At 40.5% G+C, this 22,216-nt stretch overlaps 1 protein-coding gene across 4 annotated transcripts in view; it reads right to left on the bottom strand.

Moving 5' to 3' along the window:
• The window catches only part of TRIM24 (tripartite motif containing 24), a 127,053-nt gene that overhangs the window by 5,517 nt on the left and 99,320 nt on the right, over positions 1–22,216 (bottom strand). For 2 of the 4 annotated variants that reach the window (XM_032761879.2, XM_032761877.2), the window contains exons 10-15: positions 12,167–12,337; positions 8,860–9,033; positions 6,093–6,228; positions 3,261–3,333; positions 2,131–2,299; positions 246–574 (exon numbers count right to left, since the gene is read on the bottom strand). In XM_032761879.2, the coding sequence (XP_032617770.1) occupies positions 246–574; positions 2,131–2,299; positions 3,261–3,333; positions 6,093–6,228; positions 8,860–9,033; positions 12,167–12,337 (1,052 nt within the window). Of the gene's footprint in view, positions 1–245; positions 575–2,130; positions 2,300–3,260; positions 3,334–6,092; positions 6,229–8,859; positions 9,034–12,166; positions 12,341–22,216 lie in introns of all 4 variants that reach the window. The other 2 variants (XM_032761878.2, XM_032761876.2) reach the window with 1 other exon arrangement.

The raw sequence follows: 22,216 nt of genomic DNA, 5'->3' as shown, positions 1-22,216 counted from the left end.
CTGGTTAATTTTTTATTTTGTAGAGACAGGGTGGCCCTGTGTTGCTCAGGCTGAATGATTAGTTTTTTGAAAGAAGCACAAGGAATAAGCGGAAGGGTATGGGAAAACCTAGACTATTCATTGGGATTTTGGAGTATACACTTGTGCCAAGTGGAATTTCATTTAAGTTTTTACAAAGGCTTTCTGTTAAAATAATCTTCAAAAGTTTACAGTAAAAGAATGTGGGAAGGGAAGTACTATCTTACCTTGGAAAATTTGTCAATGTGGGCACATGACAAGAAAGATGGAATACTTTGGGGCACTTTTCACAGCAGAGGAGTTCCCCTCCATTTTGACAAACTGCACACCAGTCCTCATTGGGGTCATCCTCTTTCCTTGTCTCTCCAACATGAAGAGGTGACTTCTGGGAAGGATCCAGCCATTCAGACTTTCCATTTGAGGAATTCTCCTGGTGAAGTCCAGGCTGATCTCCTGTACTATCAGGGGCATCGGATCTTAGCACAGTCTCCTCAGAAGTAGAGCTCTGACTGCTATTTAAGAGCAGGGAGGTGAGTATGCTTCTTGGATAATTGGCCTGTAGTAGAAAAAATATATATTTAACTGGCTTTAAAAAAATTTCATCACTAATGCAATTCTGAAGTGTAGACCACTTTCTAGTGAGCACCTGGCTGCTTCAAAGGAATCTTCATGAGAATAGTATATGTTTATTGCTAACTGGTTTAGAAGTCATGGACCTCTACTAAAAAATACCAAAATAGAGAAAAAATCTGAGTCTGGGGATGGCTACAGAAATTGGAGAATGGGTTGGGTAGTGTGGAAGTCAACCTCATGACCTATATATATATACACCTCACCGGAGCTGTTCATTCAAATTATACCTAAGATACAAAAATTATAAGATGAATCTAAACTTTCTGCTGAAGCCCAGCATGGTAAAAATTTCAAATCAATAACAAAAACAATCTCTTTCAAATGTTGTCAAAAATTTCAAAGTAATAAATGTAGATATAGTTAAAAGCATTCATTCCTTGGAAGTACTAGTTTTCAAACCTAGCTTTTTCTTCTGCCATTTACCTCCACATTTCTAAATAAAATGATTGTTAAAAATTGCAATACATCTATAATCCTTACTAGTGAAGATCAGGAGATTAGGTTTTTACACTCTGATTCTCCAACCCCGTCCTCCTTCCATTCAGACACACACAAAACCACCACCACCATTTACCCCATCCCTTTAACCTAGTTTTGATTAAGCATTGATTGTTTTAGTTGGTAGGTACTGGTTTAACTGTTTATTGCCAGTATCCCAACTGATCAGTATGATCAGTATTTGTCTTGTACTGGTTAAGTATTCTGAAAATCACAATTTTTGGTTAAGTGCGTATTCAGGTTATATCCTGATTGCGTCACAGTTTTTAGTTACATTCGTACTCCGGTGTTTATATCATTATTATTATGTAAATATTGTTCACTGCAGACCCACAAAATGTACTAAGACATTTTTTGTACAACTTTTTGTTTTTACTAAGACTCTGTAATTACCTTGTATTTTCAGTTGCTTATCTTTCTAGGTACCTATTTCTATGTCATTCGCACAATCTCCAACAGGAGATTCTCAATACTGTTGAAGCATTTTTCTCCCTTGGGAGTCCTATGTCTTCCTGCTACAGACTACTGCACAAGCTGCTGCTGCTACACTGGGGGTTGCCTTTTTCTTCTGTGTCAGATTCCATTTTTGGAATCTTATGTCTTTCTTGTTTTACTATATTTTTGATGATTCATATTATCAAATATCTTCCTGGGAATGAGTACATAAGAATTATTTTGAGAACTTGCACGAAAATGTTTAATCTTCAAGTCAATCTGATTGATAATTTGCCTGGGTATAAAACTCTGGTTAGAGAATATCTCCTTTTAACTGCCCAGCCTCCATATCTGAGCCTCTGATTTTTAAAAACTTTCCTGTTTTTCCATCTTTATCTTTTTGTTTAATTTACTGAGAGATTCCCTCAAATTGTCTTTAAATCCTTTTAAATATAACATTAAAAAAAACTCCTAAGAGCTATTTAAAAGTTTCTCTCACCCTACCCACCATGCATAGGAATAGTATTGCAAGCATTCCATAATTACATTTTGAGGCCTAGATTCTTCATCTGATTCTTGCTTCACTATAACAACAGGGAAATCATAATTTTCTGGTGGTCCACTGTTTTCTTGTTTTATTCGAATTGGCTCCAACATGACCACTGGGACTTTGTGTGTAGAGTCAGCTCCTGCTGGTTTGCTGGAAGAGCCAGAGCTGTAAGTATGAGAGAGAAGAAAAAGCAATCTAAGAATGTTAAGCTAAATACCTCATAAAAAGTATAACAACTTTCTAAAATACTGTATCTTCACAACAATAAGTATGTTAACATCAGCAATTAATGATGCATAATAAATGAAACTGCTGTATGCGAGTTTCATTTATGATAAAAATGTTTTTATGAATTAACCTATCTAAACAGTTATATATCTGGAAAGATGTTTCAATAAACCTAAACTTTTAAAAACCTGAGGCTTTACAATTAGGCAACCAGATTTAGTATCTTAGAACTGGCATCTGATTTTAGGCTTTCTCATTTCCTTTCTCTAGTCAGTAGCAAAGTGAATACTTTGGTGAAGACAATGAAATAATCATTTATTTAAACAATGCTATTTAAAGAAGGTAGGACAAAAACCTTTTACAGAGATTCACTATGTTCTCATGGGATTAAAGGCAAACTTTTCTCCCTCAGACAATTCTTCCATATGATAAAGTAAGAACTGGGTTCACTAGCTAGGAGGAATTTTCAGCCATAATGCAGGGAAGAGGAGAGCAGTTGCTTAAAATAGAATTTCAATAACTGTACATTCATTTATTTTAAAGTAGAATCAATATTTAGTCATTAGAGATCAAATTAGCATACAATTTTATCTTTTCCCTAAATTTGTGTTTCTATATAGCGTACTGAGTTATACCTATTCATTTTTATGTTTTCTTTGCTATTACATGACTATTAAACATTTCTTATTTTCAACATATAGACAAATATTCTTCTATCTTCAAAGGTAAATTTGTACTTTTGTTAATCCCTTATTTATTAAAATATATAGTAGTTATTAAAATTTTAATTAAAAATAAATTGTTCAAAATATATTGAGTATCAAAACACGTTGAACACTGGCAAGAGAAATCTAATTAGAGATTTTATATACTCGAAAATATGGTTTAGTCAGTTTACCTTCCTCGGCTTCCAACGCTGGAGGCACTAGGTGAACGTATTGGGGGGTGTACACTAGTCATAGTAACAGGTCCTGAGGAGGGGGAAATCATACATTCATAAAACGAATGAATAATTATGCATTGAAGTCCTGTTGAATGTGTTCACTTAGCACTACATTGAAACTGGGAACCATGATGAAATTCTATGAAACAGTAAGTAGTTGCTGAATTTTCAGCAGTCTATTACAGCCTGTTACACTGGCAGGGTTTTTCAGCCTCTGCACTATTGACTTTTGGGCCAGATAATTCCTTGTTGTGGAGGAATGTCTCTACATTTCAGGATGTTTAGCAACATCCCTGGCCTCCACCAATTATTAGATACCAGTGGCATCTCTCTATACTTCCCAGCTTGGGGTGTGACAATCAAAAACGTCTCCAAACATTGCCAAGTCTTTCTGTGTTAGAGTAACAGGGGTAAGATCTCAGTGAGACCCTAGTGCCAGTGGAAGCTACAGAAGACAACGAATGGTGGTATGGGCTGATAGAAAAGGAGTTCAAAAAAGAAAACCAAGTAAACAAAATTAGACCAACTAATGGAAGACACAGAAAGTCAGATCAATGGGTTCAGACTTGAGGCAATAAACAAAAGAGGGATTCTGGACTACTGCCCTAAAAAGATTAAGAAGCTATGCTCTGGTGGTAGTTTAGACTGGAACAATGAAGATCTAATTAAAAGCAGCCAAGAAAGAAGGAAAACTGTTGCAAATAATTTTGATTTCAACTGATGAAGGCCCAAACTAAACAGTAACAGTAGGAATACAATGAAAGTGGGAAGTAGAAAAAAATTTTGAATTGACAGAAGTTCTAAAAGGTTTGATGAACAACAGGATATGGCTGATAAAATGAAGAAAAAAAATTCCATTTCATTGGTTTATAAACTCTGGAGAATTTCATTTAAAAATAAAACAAAAGGCCTGGACAACAAAGACCCATCTCTAACCAAAAAAAAAAAAAAAAAAAAAAAAAAAATTAGCCAGGCCTGGTGGCACCTACCTGTAGTCCCCACTACTGCGAAGGCTAAAGCAGGAGGATTGCTACAGCCCAAGCGTTTGAGGCTGCAGTGAGCCATGATTGCTAGAACCTGGGCAACAGAGTGAGACCCTGCCTCAAAATCAATCAAAACAATGGCTATTTATAATCTTCTGATAATATAAGAATACATGCTTCATTTTAGTATAGTTGAAAACTATAAAAAGATATAACATTTAAGTAGCCCATTACTTCTCCATCCATATATAAACACTGCTAAGGTTGATATATCTCTTTCCAGTTTTAAACATACTTTTACATCTTTTATATGGTTCTGTATACTTGTTTTCACTAAACAGTAGTCCATGAGCATGCCATTAAAAACTCTATATAAGCATTGTCTGAATAGCTAAATAATCTGTTTACAAGTTGAGCACATTCTAATTTATTTTTATCATTCTCATATTTGGGCACTGCTTCAAAAACTTTTAACTCCTGCAAATAATGCTTTAATAGTAATACAAATATTAATATGTTCTGCCTATCCAGTTCCTAATTATTTCCTTATAATTGGTGTATTAAAATGGAAATTACTAGGCTCAAGGGTACATACATTTTCCAAGCCCCTTGAAGCAAATATCCTACTAGGTAATACATATAAGGTACTTTGCCCACAGTACAATATTGGATAAATGTAAACTTTGGTAATATTGCTATGATGGTTTCCAGGAATGTTTTGCCAACTCATACCCCTTCCACCTATGTATGAGAGTAACTCTCATCACATTCTCAATGACTATTTTTATTATTTAAATCTTAGCTAATTCAGTAACTTAGAAATTCTATCTTGTTTGATTTTTCTTATGACCACTAGTAAGAATGACATTTTTGTCTCATCTGCTATATTGGATAAATGTATTTCCTCTTTAGGGAATTATCTACTTATCATGTCCTTTGGCAATACCACATATGTTCCTTATTTGTATAAACTTGTCATATGATAAACAGTTTCTCTGCTATATTTTGTCATAAGTTTGTTTAAAACAGGGATTCCCATTTAAATTGTGTTCATGTGACTGTTGAGTGACTTAAATTCTCTTTTCATATTTTGGTTTAAGGTACTTAACGTCCTCAGAAATAATATTGGCGTTTTTCTCTCAGAGGAAATGAGTAGGTATGTCAAGATTCACAAACACAATTAAGCACCAAACAAATCACCAAAAGAGTGATTTCTACTTATTGTCACGAATACATTTTGACCCTAAGCAAATTACATCTTAAAGACCACATCACAGGCAACTTATCAATAAGAGAGAATATAACACCAATTTTCCCCCTGGAAGTACTATAATGGTGAGAAGTTCTGTTGAAATTGAAAAGGTAAAGAAGGCCTGGTGTGATGGCTCATGCCTGTAATCCCAAAGAGTTTGGGAGGCTAAGGCAGAAGGATTGCTTAAGGCCAGAAGTTCAAGACTGTCTCTACCAAAAAAACATTAGCCACGTTTGGTAGAGCAGAATATTTACAGTCCCAGCTACTCAGGAGGCTGAGGTGGGAGATCACTTGAGCTCAGGAGTGAGTCTGCAGTGAGCTATGATCGCACCACTGCACTCTAGCCTGGCAAGAGAGCAAGACTGTGACTCGAAAGAAAGAAAGGATAAAGAAATTTAACCTTTGTTTTCTTTGAAAGCATACTAATTTTAAATAGTGAAAAACTCAGATTAAGCATTCAACAAAAAAGAAGGAGAAGAGGGGTAATTTTTTATTCCAAGTAAAATGAAAACTAGAAAAACTTTCACAAAAATCAAAAGAAGCCCACTTTACCTGCAAGGCCTGGAGATGGCACTGATGAATTTGGTGACTGGACCGTTCTGTTTGAGGGTGGTCTTGGCTGGCCATGATCTATATTAGTATCTTTCCTCACAATATTGTCCAGCATAATAGTACTTGAACAGTCAATCTTACAAGAAAAGAAATTATTTCAGGGCATTCTGACTTTGCAAGTTAAAAGCTACTTTTAAATTTATAAGAAAGCTTCAATAACTTAATTATTATCAAATAACAAAACATAGATACCACATTTGCGAAGTTCTAACAGATATTTTCCCCATAAACAACCCTGAATAAAGGTTTTCACTATCTTAGTGTTTCACCTTAGTAAAATATTGAGGACACTATTTCAAAAATGAGTCAAAAGGAATATCATGTCATTCACACTCTTAAAAATTGAAAAAAAAATTCTTAATTTATAAAGAAACGACAAAAGCTTGCCATATGAAAAACATAAACTTGGTGAGAAGACTATCACAATTTTACATTTGTTGCAAATCTCTTTAATGTCTCCCTAAACAGCATTCAGTCTACTGTGGTGTATTCAATCTATTGTGGTGCATGGTTTTGCTTGAAAAATATGAAGAAAATCTAGCCTCACACAGATAGGACCTAGTGGACCCTCTAAAAGGGATACTTTAACAACTGATACTCTGGGTATGTGCTAGATAGATGAAGTCCATATATTTACAGCACTAACCTCACTGAATACGTTACTATTGTTTTGTAGGAGAAAAGGTGAATCCTAAAGATTCTTGCTTTAATATAACAGGAATACAAATAACACTTGTTTTCCTTATTCATTGCCAGGAAAAATATTTATAAATCCCTAATGAGTAAGCGTTTAATGCTTTAGACACAAAAATTCTTTCATGCCTACATATACCAAATTTCCCACCAATGTCTTTGGGCTTAAAATCCAGTTCAATTCTTTAACATAGTTCTACTCTTGTTCAACCAGGATTCTATAAGATAATTAAGTCCTACAGCCATAGGGCACAGTTTGTATATAATGAATCAATTTCTTGCTTATGCACCTAGAATGGTACTAATTATGAAGCACCTTTGGGAGAAATGAGAAAACAGTCATTCATTTCAGCTTATTCTGTAATTCCTAAGAAGAATTTCAGGTAAGAAAGGCTGGTGGAAAAAGGTTCACCTGTATAAGGACTGCAGAGGAAAAAGCAGAAAGAATTTTACTTTCTGTGGGTTCGGGGGTGGGGGAAATCGGGCCAGGCGGTTCATACACAGGGTCATTTTTGTTTTAATATTCTTTTGGCAATACTTGGCCAATATTTTTCAGAGAGCACAAAAAGTACTAGAATGACTAAATTCATGAGAACTTAATACAAGGAAAGTTGTTTACATTGTGGGATAATCCTAAAAGCCAAATAAAACTATGGGGATTAGATATAAGTTTTCCTATGAACCATCCACGCATGAGAAAATATGTGTATTCTACTCATTTAAAGTATACAAAACTATTTTAAAAATGGAATGACTCTGGTAAGATTAACAATGCAACTATTAGGAAATATTAACTGATCTCAACTTGGAAAACATAATGAAAATAAAAAAGTTATTTTCACAATCTTATAGGTAATTAGATCCAAGTAAAGAGTACAAGATATTTCCTAAAAGCTTCTTAATGTTAAGTGCGTATGTATATGTGCATGACAGTTATCTGTTTAAAGTCATCTAACTTTAGATTAAAAAAAAGATCAAACACAGAATCAACTTATATATGGAGATCTGTCTACAGAATGTAGACTTTCTGCCTTTGGAATAGTCATACTGGCTAGGTGTAGTGGCTCATGCCTGTAATCCCAGCACTTTAGGAGGCCAAGGCGGAAGGATCCCTTCAGCCCAGGAGTTCAAGACCAGCCTGGGTAACATAGGGTGTCTCCCCCATCTCTATTAAAAATAAAAATCATTTAAAAATATAATAACAAAAAGTCATACTGACAAAGAGTTTGGAGAGTGAGTTAATTTACATGTAATATAAACCAGAGGTAATTTTACACTTGTCAGTATGATCTAACAGGATTTCTATTATTAAACTTGTCTTCATCTCTTCTGATGTACAGCCATTCAACTTCCCAGCATATCTTTCCATGTCCTTACTTTTCTCCTTTCCCAGCTTAGATTCCACGATCCATCACCATAATCACTCATTTACAAACACCTTTAACTCTGGTGGCTTGAAAGACATTAGGTTATGTGTCCAATGTTCATAATCTTTTTATTTTTACTACTGTTGTAATATTCTGAAGGATTAAAATTAACTTGTAAAAACAAACAACCTATAATCCAACAAATTCATGCCTTCTACCAGATCCAAATTCACTGACAATTTTCTTTCTTTCTTTCTTCTTTCCTTCCTTCCTTCCTCCCTCCCTCCCTCCCTCCCTCCCTCCCTCCCTCCCTCTCTCTCTCTCTCTCTCTCTCTTTCTTTCTTTCTTTCTTTCTTGAGACAGGGTCTTGCTCTGTTAGGCTGGAGTGCAGTGGCGTGATCTCGGCTCACCACAACCTCCACCTCCCAAATAGCTAGGATTACAGGTATGTGCTACCATGCCTGGTTAATTTTTGTATATTTTGGTAGAGACGGGGTTTCACCATGTTGGCCAGGCTGGTCTCGAACTCCTGACCTCAAGTCATCTGTCTGCTTCAGCCTCCCAAAGTGCTGGGATTACAGGAGTGAGCCACTGCACCCAGCCAACAGTTTTCAACAGAGGCTAGTATAAATTTTGTGTCTACTTACATCCGGAAGAGAGGGAAGATTATAAGACCCTCCCACTGGTGAGCTCAAATCGATCATAGGTGAACCAAAAGCCTTTCCATCATATCCTGCTGCACTAGTAATCGTGGGGCTGGAAGGAGTAGAGGATGTGCTGTTGGTAGTTGATGGGGTTCCCTGTCCACTGCTGATCTGCCACTACGGTAACAGGAAGAGAAGAACAAAGACTATCAACAAGCTTATAAAATACAACGTCTATCTAATCACTCATACAAAATGAAGTAGAAGAGTTCAACTGTAATTTACATGGAAGGAGAACTGGACAGCGAAAGACTGCATAAGTATATATAATTTTCATTAATCTTGTCAAAAAAAAAAAAAAAAAAAAAACCAGTAAAAAGCACTGATTTTTACCGGAAGACAACAGTTGTTAGTATATACCAGAAAATCACAGTACCCAATCTTGGCAGGTTTATACATACTGGAAAAAAAATGTAAATATATACATAGCAACTTCAAGGTAAAGACGGAGGGCTGAAAACATACATTTCTTCTATCCCTATCTGAAACAATTGAAAATAATAAGCTACAGACTGGTGCTTTCAGGATTTTATATTCCTCTTCTCATATATGAACAGATAATTAGGCCTCGATAAATATCTGAGGAAAGTACTATCATTCCTGCTGAGATAAACACATTAAGATGATGATAGGCATACTGAAGTACATAGAGGTGAAGCATGCTGCTGTCTGCAATTTACTCAAAACCTATTGAAAAACATGATGGGCTGGGCATGGTGGCTCATGCTCATAATCCCAGCACTTTGGGAGCCCGAGGTGGGTGGATAACTTGAGGTCAAGAGTTCAAGACCACCCTGGCCGACATGGTGAAACTCCATCTCTACTAAAACACAAAAATTAACTGGGCGTGGTGGTGGGCACCTGTAATCCCAGCTACTTGGGAGGCTGTGGCAGGAGAATCACTGGAACCCAGGAGGCAGAGGTTGCAGTGAGCCAAGATCGCACCAGTGCACTCCAGCCTGGGCTACAGAGAGCGAGATTCCGCCTCAACAACAACAACAACAACAACAACAACAACAACAACAACAACAAAAGGATGACTTCATGAGTGGACAAAGGAATAGATAAACATGTAATAAGGCAAGTAGAACAAAATGTTCCCTATATAATTCTTTCAATTTTTATTTGAAAATTTTCATGCTGGGAGAAGGAAAGTAACTAAGAGTACTGCAAGATGCTGTATTTTCCAAACATGGTCATTCATAAATGAACAGCCCTATATAAAATGTCTGAAAGATTCCAATTTTGAAAAACCTAATTTATATATTCCCTTGTAAAAACTACATACAGAAACATAAGAAGTTGGACATGAATGTCTTCTTTACCACCTACTCCACCCCTATGCCCCCTTTCCTCCTCCTCTACCAAGAACAATCAGTTGGTGGATCGTTTCAGGTTTTTTCTATGTACATGATGAGGCTGGAGGAAAACACATACACAAATGAGAACACCTCACAAAAATTCTGTAAAATGCTTTTCCTCACATACTCAGAAAATCATATCTAGATTACTGCATTTTCTTAATATCTGAAAAGTATTCCACTGTATGAGTACACTAATTTGTTAAGCTCATCTACTACTTAAAACCAATTTCCCACTAGATTTTTCCCTGGCTTGTTCATTTACTTATTCATTTATCTTTACATTTTTGGTCAACAACCATTTTAAAAAAAACATGTTTAGTGTCTACTCATTAAAATATAATAAATAGGGAAGAGGTAAACATTTGAGTACTGAGCATGTGCTAGGTGCTTCTATATACATTAGAATAAACTCTCAATAGAACTCTGCAAGACACTCATTTTATAGCTGAGGCAAGTGAGATGTGAAAAGACTGAGTAAGTGCCACAAAATTATTAGGAAAATAAGTAGAATTTAAGGCCAGACTGAAGCTTGGGTCCTTTTTACTTTCCTTCTAATGATGAAATAATAGGTATGAATTTTAAATAATTAAAATATTGTTTAGGAGAATTTGGTGATGACATAGCAATGCCAAATTGATTATACAAAGATATGTATGGACACACAGTGTACATACTTTTAAAATATTAAAATGATTTTATTAAAATGAATGTTATAGAATTATGAAAATTGCATCATCTTTATTTTGGTCTTGGAGAAACCAAAATCAGTCTACAATCAGCTAGACAGGCTGTTGTCACAGGAGTTTTGAGAAGAAAAAACACTGCGATAACTTTTACTTTAAGATAATGTAAAACAAAATATTTTTACCTGAAGACATTAATTATATAAATAATACAGCCAGGTATGGTGGCCCACACCTATAATCCTAGCACTTTGGGAGGCTGAGGCGGGCATATCACTTGAGGCCAGGAGTTTGAGACCAGCCTTGCCAACATGGTGAAACCCTGTCTCTACTAAAAATACAAAAATTAGCCAGGCATGGTAGTGGGCGCCTGTAATCCCAGCTACTCTGGAGGCTGAGGCAGGAAAATCGCTTGAACCCAGGAGGCAGAGGTTGCAGTGAGCTGAGATCATGCTACTGTACTCTAGCCTGAGTGACAAGAGCGAGACTCCATTTAAAAAAAAAAAAAAAAGGAGGCCAGGTACGGTGGCTCACGAGTTTAGGAGACTGAGACCATCCTGGCTAACACGGTGAAACCCCGTCTCTACTAAAAATACAAAAAAAATTAGCCGGGCATGGTGGCGAGTACCTGTAGTCTCAGCTACTCGGGAGGCTGAGGCAGGAGAATCACGTGAACCTGGGAGGCAAAGATTGCAGTTAGCCCAGATCGCGCCCCTGCACTCCAGCCTGGGCGACAAATAAAAAATAAAAATAAGCTGTATCATATTAAATATGCATTAAATATTAAACTTCATCAGATATATATGTATTCCCTCTTGAAACTGTGCCATAATTTTGTTTCCAAGAAATCTTGAGACGCTTCAAAGATTCATTTATTGTTCTATTTTGTGAATGTAACTTGTATTTGTTAGAATACTTCTATCTTAGGAAATTTAATATACTCACCTAAAAGTTATCCATACCATATTATAAAAATTAATACCTATGGTCATTGATTATATTGGGCCATCACTTCTACATAAGTGGTTTAATTTCTCTTATTGATAAAAAGCGTCAAACTTTGCAATTCACATTTATTTAAAAAATGAAAAAGAAGACTTGCTCTTGGCTCTTTATAACCTGTTGCTTAATCTATAAATTCTTTGTGATTTGAAAGTAGAAAGCAGCAGAAAAAGCAACTGAGAAAAGAAGGTAGATATATACCTGTTTTATGGCTTGTTGAGCCAAGAAAGCCATCTGTAAGGGGTTGGGCTTTATTGCTTGTCGTGGTATATTCTGGTTTGGTGGATATCTCAGTTGTTGAGGATGAGGAGGAAGAACTGGTCCATTGGGTTTGGGGCTGTGATTCTGAAAGTTTATCAAACGTGGAGGGGGCTGCTAGAAAAAAGAAATTAAACCAATTTAGTAACAATCTTCTTCTGAAAAACAAATTATAAATCTCTAGCTTATAAAACTTTTACAGAAAAATAGAACTCTGCCACAGATCAATCAATTATTAGGATTTACATAAGGGAATGAGGGGTAGGGGATGGGCAGACTTTCAGAATTTGTGTAAACAACTTTTTTAAAAGAACTTTATTAGGAAAGAACCTTGGAAGAGGGACTGCCACCTAGATTTTGTAAGTAGATTGTACCAGAATTGGACCTAGGCCATGTTGGGAAGTAGATAAAATGTGTCTTTGGTATCCTTTTAAGTCCTTCACAATTATCTTTCACAAAGAACTACCCTTTTGAAACCTCCTAAAAATAAAGTGATGGTAGAATAATAACTGCTAACACTTATTGAGCAGTTATTAAATGCCAGGTACTGCTTTAAGTGCTTCACATGTATTCACTAATTTATTCTTAGCAATAATATTATAAAGCACAGATTATTTCTATTGTATAGATAAGAAAGCTAAAATAAAGCATAGAAAATTTAGTAACTTGCCCAAGATTAACAAAGACAGTAAGGCATGGAGCTGGGATTTGAACAAGTAGTCTGGCTCAATGGGTGTACTCAAAATGAACAAATCATTAATAACGAAAATAGTTGATATTAATAAAACTTAATAAGTTTTAGATCTTACTGAGCCCTGGCAGGCATTTTACATATTATTATGTTATTGAGCCTTATGAAGTACGTATTATTACCTTTGTTTTACAAATTAGGAAACTAAAAGTTTGAAAACATAGATAATTTGAAAAAAGCCACACAGCTAATACCAAGCAGCACACCAAGGCTTTAATCCAAATCTAGTCTGCCAGATCATTATCAAAACGTGTTCGGGTGCTTAGCTGGCTGTTAAGATACTGACTAATTACAACTTAGATGATGAGTATCCATAGAAGAAAACATTTTCTGTTTTGTTTTTTTGTTTTTGTTTTTTTTTTTAGATGGAGTCTTGTTCTGATCTTGGCTCACTGCAACCTCTGCCTCCTGGGTTCAAGTGATTCTCCTGCCTCAGCCTTTCAAGTAGCTGGAATTACAGGAATGCCCCACCACACCTGGCTGATTTTTGTATTTTTAGTAGAGATGGGGTTTTGCCATGTTGGTCAGGCTGGTTTCGAACTCCTGACCTCAAGTGATCAGCTCACCTCAGCCTCCCAAAGTCCTGGGATTACAGGCTTGAGCCACTGTGCCTGGCCAGAAAACATATTTTCAAAGCAAAGTCTCCAAGAACAACCCTGGTTGATTACAGGAAGGCTGGGTGAAGGAATCACAAATGAGGCTGAAGCAGAAATTAAAAAGAGAAAAACAAGTTTTCCTGTACTTGGCTGACTCACTCCAAGGCCAGCAATAGGCAGGACCCTGGCAAAGCTTTGATAAAACTATCTGGAAAGCCAGAGCCCAAAGGAAGGAGCTCCAGAGACTCTCCCAGCACCCCCTCAGAGCAAGGTTAAGAAAAACAAATTCCTTTACTATCTCCTCATGCCCCTTACCATTACTCAATTTCCAGGTTTTTTAAGTTCTTGTTCTTCCTTCAATGCAGCTGCAAGGTCACAAGCTAGGCTAAGGATTATGAAACCTGTCACTGTTTGATTGACTGCCTTTGTTCTGCTTCTGTAAGCCTGCTTGCCTACACCACGAGTTCATGCCATTAGATTCCCACCACGCCATTTAAACTAGCCAACCCCTTTTCAGAAGTGTGTATAAAAGTCAAGCCCTGTCTTTGTTTGGGGCTTAGTCTTTGGATGTGAATCCGTTGGGCCAGTGGCCACTTAAATAAAATCCTCCTATTCTACCTATTGGTCTCTCCAGTCCTGAAAACATTTTCTGGGGGCTTGCCCGGGATTGGAGACGACAGGTTTACTGTCTCTTTGCCTGTGAGACTGAAGCCCCCGGCCGGGGAAGACCTGTGACCCCAGGCGCCATTGGGAGAACTTCAACCCAGAGGGGCGATCAGCTCTCCCGTGACCCTACCTGACAGCACAATGGAACGTAAGGGGGTACAGGACAATTCCAGGAACAGTGCACTACAGGATCATGGTAAGGTTTGGGCCTGAGGCAGGACCTGTCTCATAAGAATGGAAGGGGAGCCTGATCACCTCCCTGGGTGTAACTAGTAGTCCAACACAGGACGTGAGAGTGGCTTGCAAAGTCAGAGAAGCTCACAAGCTCACACCCTAACCAACCCAGGACATAAGAGTGACTTGCAGAGTCGGTTGAGAAAGAGGAACTGGGAGCAGGGAAGTGTGTGACTGCATGTGAAAGAGGCGGTTCCAGGAGGAACCAACGTGGGGAGTGACGTGTGGGGGCCGCAGGTCTCTTAGCATAGACCATACACTCTGAGAGAACTGTGGGACTGACTGGGACTAGCAGTGATCCACATATGGCTTAGGGAGGTGCCCCACAATTTAGTAATTGTGGGGGTCAAAACAGAGCCTCCAATGCTAAGTGGCGTCTGAAATACTCCTGCGAGGGGGACGGTCTAATCAGTCCAAAGCGAAAGTGACAGTTAGTGTGTGCGCTGTAACTGGGAGGAAATGGGAGGAAAGTCGTCAAAACCCACCCCATTACAATGTATGTTAAAGAATTTTAAGAAAGGTTATGCAGGGGATTACGGGATGAAGTTGACCCCTCAGAGGTTGAGAACTCTCTGTGAAATAGAATGGCCCTCTTTTAGTGTCGGATGGCCAGCCAAAGTAACTATAGATAGGGAAACAATTGGCCATGTATTTAAGGTGGTGATTGGGGTCGGAGGACAGCCAGGGCACCCAGACCAATTCCCTTATATTGACTCATGGCTAAATATAGTTCAAACTCGACCTGCATGGTTGCAGCCCTGCCTGGCACCTTACTGCAAAATACTTGTGGCTCAGACTGAGCCTAAAGTGAAAGTAAAATCAGCTTTGCTGGCAAATGCGGAGACAAAGGAAAAGTCACCGGAAGGGCAAGAGAAACCAGTTTTGCAGCACCTGCCAGAGGAGATAGAAATTCCTCTTCCATATATTCCAATCTACCCCCATTTACCAAGGCCAACGGCCCCCAAGGAGTCAGATTCAGATGGTAACATGCTCCAAGACTTACCCCAAAAAGAAAGATCGGAGCCCCAGGAGGCCAGGGAAGAAAGACAAAATGATCAAGTGGGCTGCCTCCAATCTGGTCACGCTTGGGCTATGCAGATGCCTCTCAGGGAGACACAGGGACCCATCTATTATGATGAACAGGGTCAAGTCCAAGGGGGGCAATGGAACTTCATCTACCAGCCTTTTACAACCACTGATCTCCTAAACTGGAAACACCATACCCCCTCCTACATGGAGAAGACCCAGGCCCTCATAGATCTAATGCAGTCCATCTTCCAGACACACAATCCAACTTGGCCAGACTGTAGGCAGCTCCTCTTGACACTGTTTAACACTGAGGAGCACTGGAGGATAAACCAGGCAGCTCTCTGCTGGCTAGAAGCCAGTGCACCTGAAGGCACACTTAACATTCAGGCATACGCTCAGGGCCAGTTTCCAGAAGCAGACCTCCACTGGGATTCAAATGATGCAGCCCAATTACAGTACCTACAGAGGTACCGAGAAGCACCCTTGCAAGGGCTAAAGGAAGGCAGGAAAAAGGCAATCAATATAGGAAATATCTCAGAAGTTCTTCAAGGAGCTGATGAGAGCCCTAGCCGGTTTTATGAGGGACTCTGTGAGGCATTCCAGCTTTACACTCTGTTTGACCCTGAGGCTGCTGAAAGTCAGTGCATGGTGAACATGGCATTGGTAGGACAAGCCCAGGGTGACATCAGGTGGAAGATGCAAAAGCTAAAAAATTTCACAGGCATGAATGCCACCCAACTTATAGGAGTGGCCACCAAGGTGTACGTTAACCGTGACCAAGAGGCAAAAAAGGAAGCAGATCAGAGGCTTAGTAAAAAGGCCAATATGTTAGCAGTGGCCCTCACAGAAAGGGAAACTAGCATTGCAAGAGGGTGCGGACATAGACACGGGCACAGACGGAGATGGGGCCAAACCAGACAGAGGCTCAAAAGCTGGCTGAGGTTAGATAAGCACCAATGTGCATGATGCAAAAAGGGACACTAGAAAAATCAGTGTCCAGAGGGCAGTGAAGAAAATGGCGGAAGCTATGAAACAAAAATGCCACCAGTCAAAGGCTGCTGCACCCTGAAGGAACCAGATACCGACCTGATCGGGTTGGCAGGGACTGAAGAATACAAGGACAAGGACAGACCAGGCTCCTTCTCCTTAGGCCCCCCAGGAGCCCACGGTCACATTAGAAGTGGGGGGCCAGCTAATGGACTTTATGGTGGACACTGGGGCTGAACACCTGGTAGTAATCCGATCCATAGGACCACTATCCAAAAACTATACAACTATTGTAGGGGCCACCAGGGTCTCAGAGAAGAGGCCATTTTGTCGGCCAAGGAGGTTTGTTATAGGAGGAAGAAAGGTCCAACATGAATTCCTATACCTCCCAAATTGCCCAGTTCCCCTGCTGGGGAGAGACCTACTCCAAAAACTGCAAGCACAGATTGCTTTTGGGCCACAAGGGGATATGACTCTAAACCTAACTCACCCAAAGGCCATGGTGTTAACCCTTACCATCCCGCAAACTGAGGAACGGAGGCTCTACACAAAAGAGCCACCAGAACTGTCTCACGAACCAGGAATACTTGAATTATAGAGGCTACTTAATAAAATTCCTGAAGTATGGGCTGAAGATAACCCACCCGGGCTGGCTAAAGATTAGGTGCCAGTGGTAGCAGAGCTAAAACCAGGGGCAACCCCAGTTCAGTTTGCCAGTACCTGCTCTTCCCAGAAGCCATATGAGGTGTTCACAAACACTTAGGAGTGAGTGACTCTACAAACATGGAATCATGTTTGTAGTCAAATGCCAGTCACCCTGGAACACTCTACTCCTGCCAGTATGGAAGCCATCTGGAGAATACAGGCCAGTGTAGGACTTGTGTGCTGTGAACCACACTACAGTAAACATCCACCTGATGGTACCAAACCCATATGCTTTGATGGGACTTATTCCAGCAAGCGCTGCCTGGTTTACTTGCCTAGACCTGAAAGATGCATTCTTCTGACTTCACCTGGCACCAATTAGCCCATTTTGCATTTCAATGGGGCGAGTTGAAGTTCACCTGGACAAGACTCCCACAAGGATTCAAAAAATCTCCCACAATCTTTAAACCTCAAAGCCTACACCCCACCAAATGACAACTGCACCTTGCTGCAATATATAGATGACCTTCTTTTGGCAGCCCCAACCCAAGAAGACTGCCTTCAAGGGACCCAAGACCTCCTCCATCTCCTGTATAAGGTATCCAGGAAGAAGGCTCAAATCTGCTCCAGGAGAGTCCAATATTTAGGCTTTTAAGTGAGTCAAGGGGAACAATGGCTTGGCAGTGAGCAAAAGAAGGCTGTTTGTGCACTCCCCACTCCAACCACCCAGCGACAAATAAGAGAATTCTAGGGGCAGCAGGGTTCTGCTGTATCTGAATCCCAAATTTCTCACTTATGGCCAAGGCATTATATGAAGCCACAAAAGAGGGGAGAAAAGGAGCCCCTCCTCTGGGAGGCCGACCAGGAGAAGGCATTTAAGTGGATCAAAGAAGCCTTAACTCAGGCCCCAGCCGTAGGATTGCCAGAACTAAGCCTTTCTTTCTATATGTCCATGAGTGAAAAGGAATGGCTATAGGGGTCCTAACTCAGGTCATAGGATCATGGCATGGCCCGGTAGCATAATTATCCAAGCAACTGGATTCTGTGGCACTAGGACGGCCTCCGTGCCTCAAAGCACTAGCTGCCACAGCCCTACTGGCACAGGAAGCTGACCAACTGACTCCAGGGCAGCAACTGACCATCCAGGTCCTGCACTCGGGTATAACTTTAATGGATCAGAGAGGGCATCCTTGGTTATCAAACCTAAGAATGACTCGATACCAAGGACTCCTATGCAAAAATCCTCACATAAATACCCTAAACCCGGCTACCTTGCTCCCAATTGATTTGGAACCAGGAGGCCCCCTTCATTGTTGTGTAGATGGAGTAGGCGAGGTATTCTCAAGCCAGAAAGATCTTACAAACCAACCCCTCAAGGACCCAGATGTTGAATACTTTACAGATGGAAGCAATTTTGTATTGGGAGTCCAGCAGGCTGGGTATGCAGTGGTAACACTGGACTCAGTGGTAGAGGCTCAGTTTCTGCCCACAGAACATCAGCCCAAAAAGCAGACCTAATAGCCCTGACAAGAGCCCTTTTGCTAGCAAAAGACAAAAAAGTCAATGTTTATACCAACTCCAAATATGCCTTTGCCACACTGCATGTTCATGGAGCTATATATAAGGAAAGAGCACTCTTAACTGCTGGGCGCAAAGAAATAAAGTATAAGGAAGAACTCCTACAGCTCTTAGATGCTGTATAGGCCCCAAAGAAAATGGCTGTTAGGCACTACAAACACATCAAAAGGCAGGAACACTAGAGGCCAAAGGAAATGGAAAAGCAGATATGGAGGCAAAACAGGCAGGAATGACTACCCCGCGTTGTAAAAAGGAAGCCCTAGCTTTGCCACTCCTCCCAGAGCCTCCCCTTCCAGAGGTAAAATTACTCTCCAAATGAAAGGCCCTGGTTTGCCCAAGAGACTGGAAATTACATTGAAGAAGGATGGTGGAAATTCTCCGATGAGAGGCTAGCCATCCCTGAAATAGTGGCCCCCAAATTTGTAAGACAATTCCATCAAGGAACTCATATTAGGAGAACGGCACTAGAAACACTACTTGGATGCCATTTCTATGTGCTATGGCTCACTGCTATCACCCGAGCCGTTTGCAAACAATGTCTAATTTGTGCCCAGAACAACCCACGGCAAGAGCCCACTCAGCCCCAGGAATACAGGAAATAGGAGCCACACCCTGTGAAAACCTACTAATGGACTTCACTGAGCTGCCCCGAGCCAGAGGCTATCCGTACATGTTAGTGCTTGTCTGCACCTTTTCAGGATGGGTTAAGACTTTCTCCACCAGAACAGAGAAAGCATGAGAAGTGACTAAAGTATTGTTAAGAGATATTATCATCAGATTTGGACTGCCCCTGACTCCAGGGTCAGACAATGATCTGGCATTTGTAGATGAAATAGTTCAAGATCTAGCAAGGCTGTTAAAAATAAAATGGAAGTTACACACAGCCTACCAGCCACAGAGTTCAGGAAAAGTAGAACACATGAATTGGACACTTAAACAACTACTGAAGAAATATTGGCAAGAAACTCATCTGAGATGGGATCAAGTCCTGCCCATTGTTCTCCTCCGAGTCAGGTGCACCCCCACCAAACAAACTGGCTATTAACCCTATGAGATCTTGTTCGGTTGGCCATCCCCAGTCATAGGTCAAATTAAAGTGACCTCCGTGAACTAGCGGAATTAACCTTAAGAAGGCAAATGCAGGCTTTAGGGATAGCCATGCAAAGAATCCATGGCTAGGTACAGGAAAGAATGCCCATAAGCCTAACAGACCCATCACACCCTTTTAGACCTGGGGACTCTGTTTAGGTTAAGAAATGGAACCCAACCGCTTTAGGACCCATATAGGATGGGCCCCATACTGTAATCTTGTCCACTCCCACTGCTGTTAAAGTTGCAGGAACTGTGCCTTGGATCCACCACAGTCAGCTGAAACCAGCAGCCCAAGACAAGTGGACCAGTCAACAGGACCCAGACCATCTGACCCGGCTGATCCTACGGCGGGACCAGATTGCCAGTGAAGTCAACAATAGCCTTGCTCTGGTCACCCCGGAAGCTGACCAGTCTACGCACGGCTGAAGCTTGAGGAGACAACAGCCCTGCTCTAGTCACCCCAGAAGCTGACTAGTCTACGCCCGGCCAAAGCGTGAGCATCATCAGGGAAGTAAATGTGGTTAGAAATCTTAGGGCCAATAGCTTTCCTTATAATACTAATTGTTTTACTATTATCCTGTCGCTTTGCCCAACCTCCTCCCTGGGGCAAAGACCTCTTTTGTCCCTGCTGGGTATAAACATGCTACTCTTTACTTTCTTCCTACTTATCCCCATCATGGCACTCCCCATACCGGTGTCAGAAAATGGACTCACAGAAGGGTGCCCCCATTGCACACATACTACACGGTCGGGGAGCACCATAACTAGGACTCTGCTGTACCATATTTATTATGAGTGCACAGGGACCCACTTAGGAACTTGTACTCATAACCAGGTAACCTACTCAATCTGTGACCCAGGAAATACCCAGCCCTACATATGTTATGACCCTAAGTCCCCACCTATTGAGACTTGGTTTGAAGTTCATACTAAGGAAGGGGATCTTCTAAACCAAACCAAAGCCTCTTCCCCTTATGGGGGGGTCATATCCTTATACTTCAATGTTTGCCAGGAGGCAGCAATCCTGTAGTGGTCCATAATCATTGGCCCCACAGGGCACTATGGTACTTGTTCCAAGCAAGAATGTGTGCCCCTTGTTTGTTCCCCTGGGTCCCTGTTAACAGCCCGCTGGAGCTGCATGACTTGGTCCACTGATCGACAACCACTAAGGCAAGTCATACATATGAAACTACTGGAAAAACCAACTCATAAACCTAGCATTTGCTATCCCGCACATATCATCTTAAGAGCCAGGTCTGCCCATATGGACTACAGATTATCCCATGACACTGGGGTTCAAAGTCAAAGGTCAAAAAGTAAACTCAGAAGTCAGTCTGTATATTATAAGAAAACCTGGACCCGTTCAACCCAACAGTTCCCAGTTTTTGAGTCATTCTATGGGCACATCCACCAGGAGTGCCTGAACCCGCTCCCTTGGCCAGAAACCTGTTTGCCCAACTGGCAGAAAACAGTCAGTAGCCTACATGTCTCCTCATGCTATGCATGTGGAGGAACCATCATAGGGGATCAATGGCAGTAGGAAGCAAAGGAACTAATGCCCCAAGATAACTTTACTCTGACTGTCCTCTCCCTTGAACCAATGCTCACAAGCTTGAGCATCTGGCTCTTAAACATCTTTATTATCAGGAGATTCTGCATTGCTCGCTGGGGAAAGGCCTTTACCAACTGGGTAGGAGAATTAACTTGCCTAGGACAGCAATATTACAATGAAACAACAGGAAAGACTTTATGGTGGGGCAGGATAAATAATTCCAAATCACCTCCCCCCCGCCCCAGTCCATTCTCTTGTTTCCCCTCTTTTCATCACTCTTGGTATCAGCTTGAAACTGCAAATGCCTGGCAGGCACCCTCTGGCCTCTACTGGATCTGTGGGTCATGGGCATATGGGCAGCTGCCAGAGGCCTGTGTACTAGGGACAATCAGACCATCCTTCTTCCTAATCCCTCTAAGGCAAGGAGAAGCCTTAGGATACCCTGTTTATGACGAAACAAAAAGGAGAAATAAAAGGGGCATAACCATAGGAATCAGAAAGATGATGAATGGCCCCGAGAGAATAATCCAATATTATGGGCCAGCCACCTGGGTGGAAGATGGAATGTATGGATACTGTACCCCTATTTACATGCTCAACTGCATCATAACGTTATACGCGGTGCTTGAAATCATGACTAATGTCGCTGCAAGGGCCTTAAATCTACTGGCCCAACAAACCACAAAAACGAGAAATGCTATTTATCAAAATAGACTGGCTTTAGACTAGTCTCCTAGCCCAGGAAGGTGGGATATGCGGAAAGTTCAATCTAACTAATTGCTGCCTAGAAATTGATGACAATGGAAAGGTCACTGAAGATATAACTGCAAAAATCCAAAAATTAGCCTATGTTCCAGCCCAGA

This window comes from Hylobates moloch, unplaced genomic scaffold (genome assembly GCF_009828535.3).
Source record: "Hylobates moloch isolate HMO894 unplaced genomic scaffold, HMol_V3 SCAFFOLD_1, whole genome shotgun sequence".
Taxonomy (NCBI): Eukaryota; Metazoa; Chordata; class Mammalia; order Primates; family Hylobatidae; genus Hylobates; species Hylobates moloch.
The sequence above is the reverse complement of the archived record's forward strand: the minus strand, read 5'-3'. Positions and strand labels throughout refer to the sequence as shown.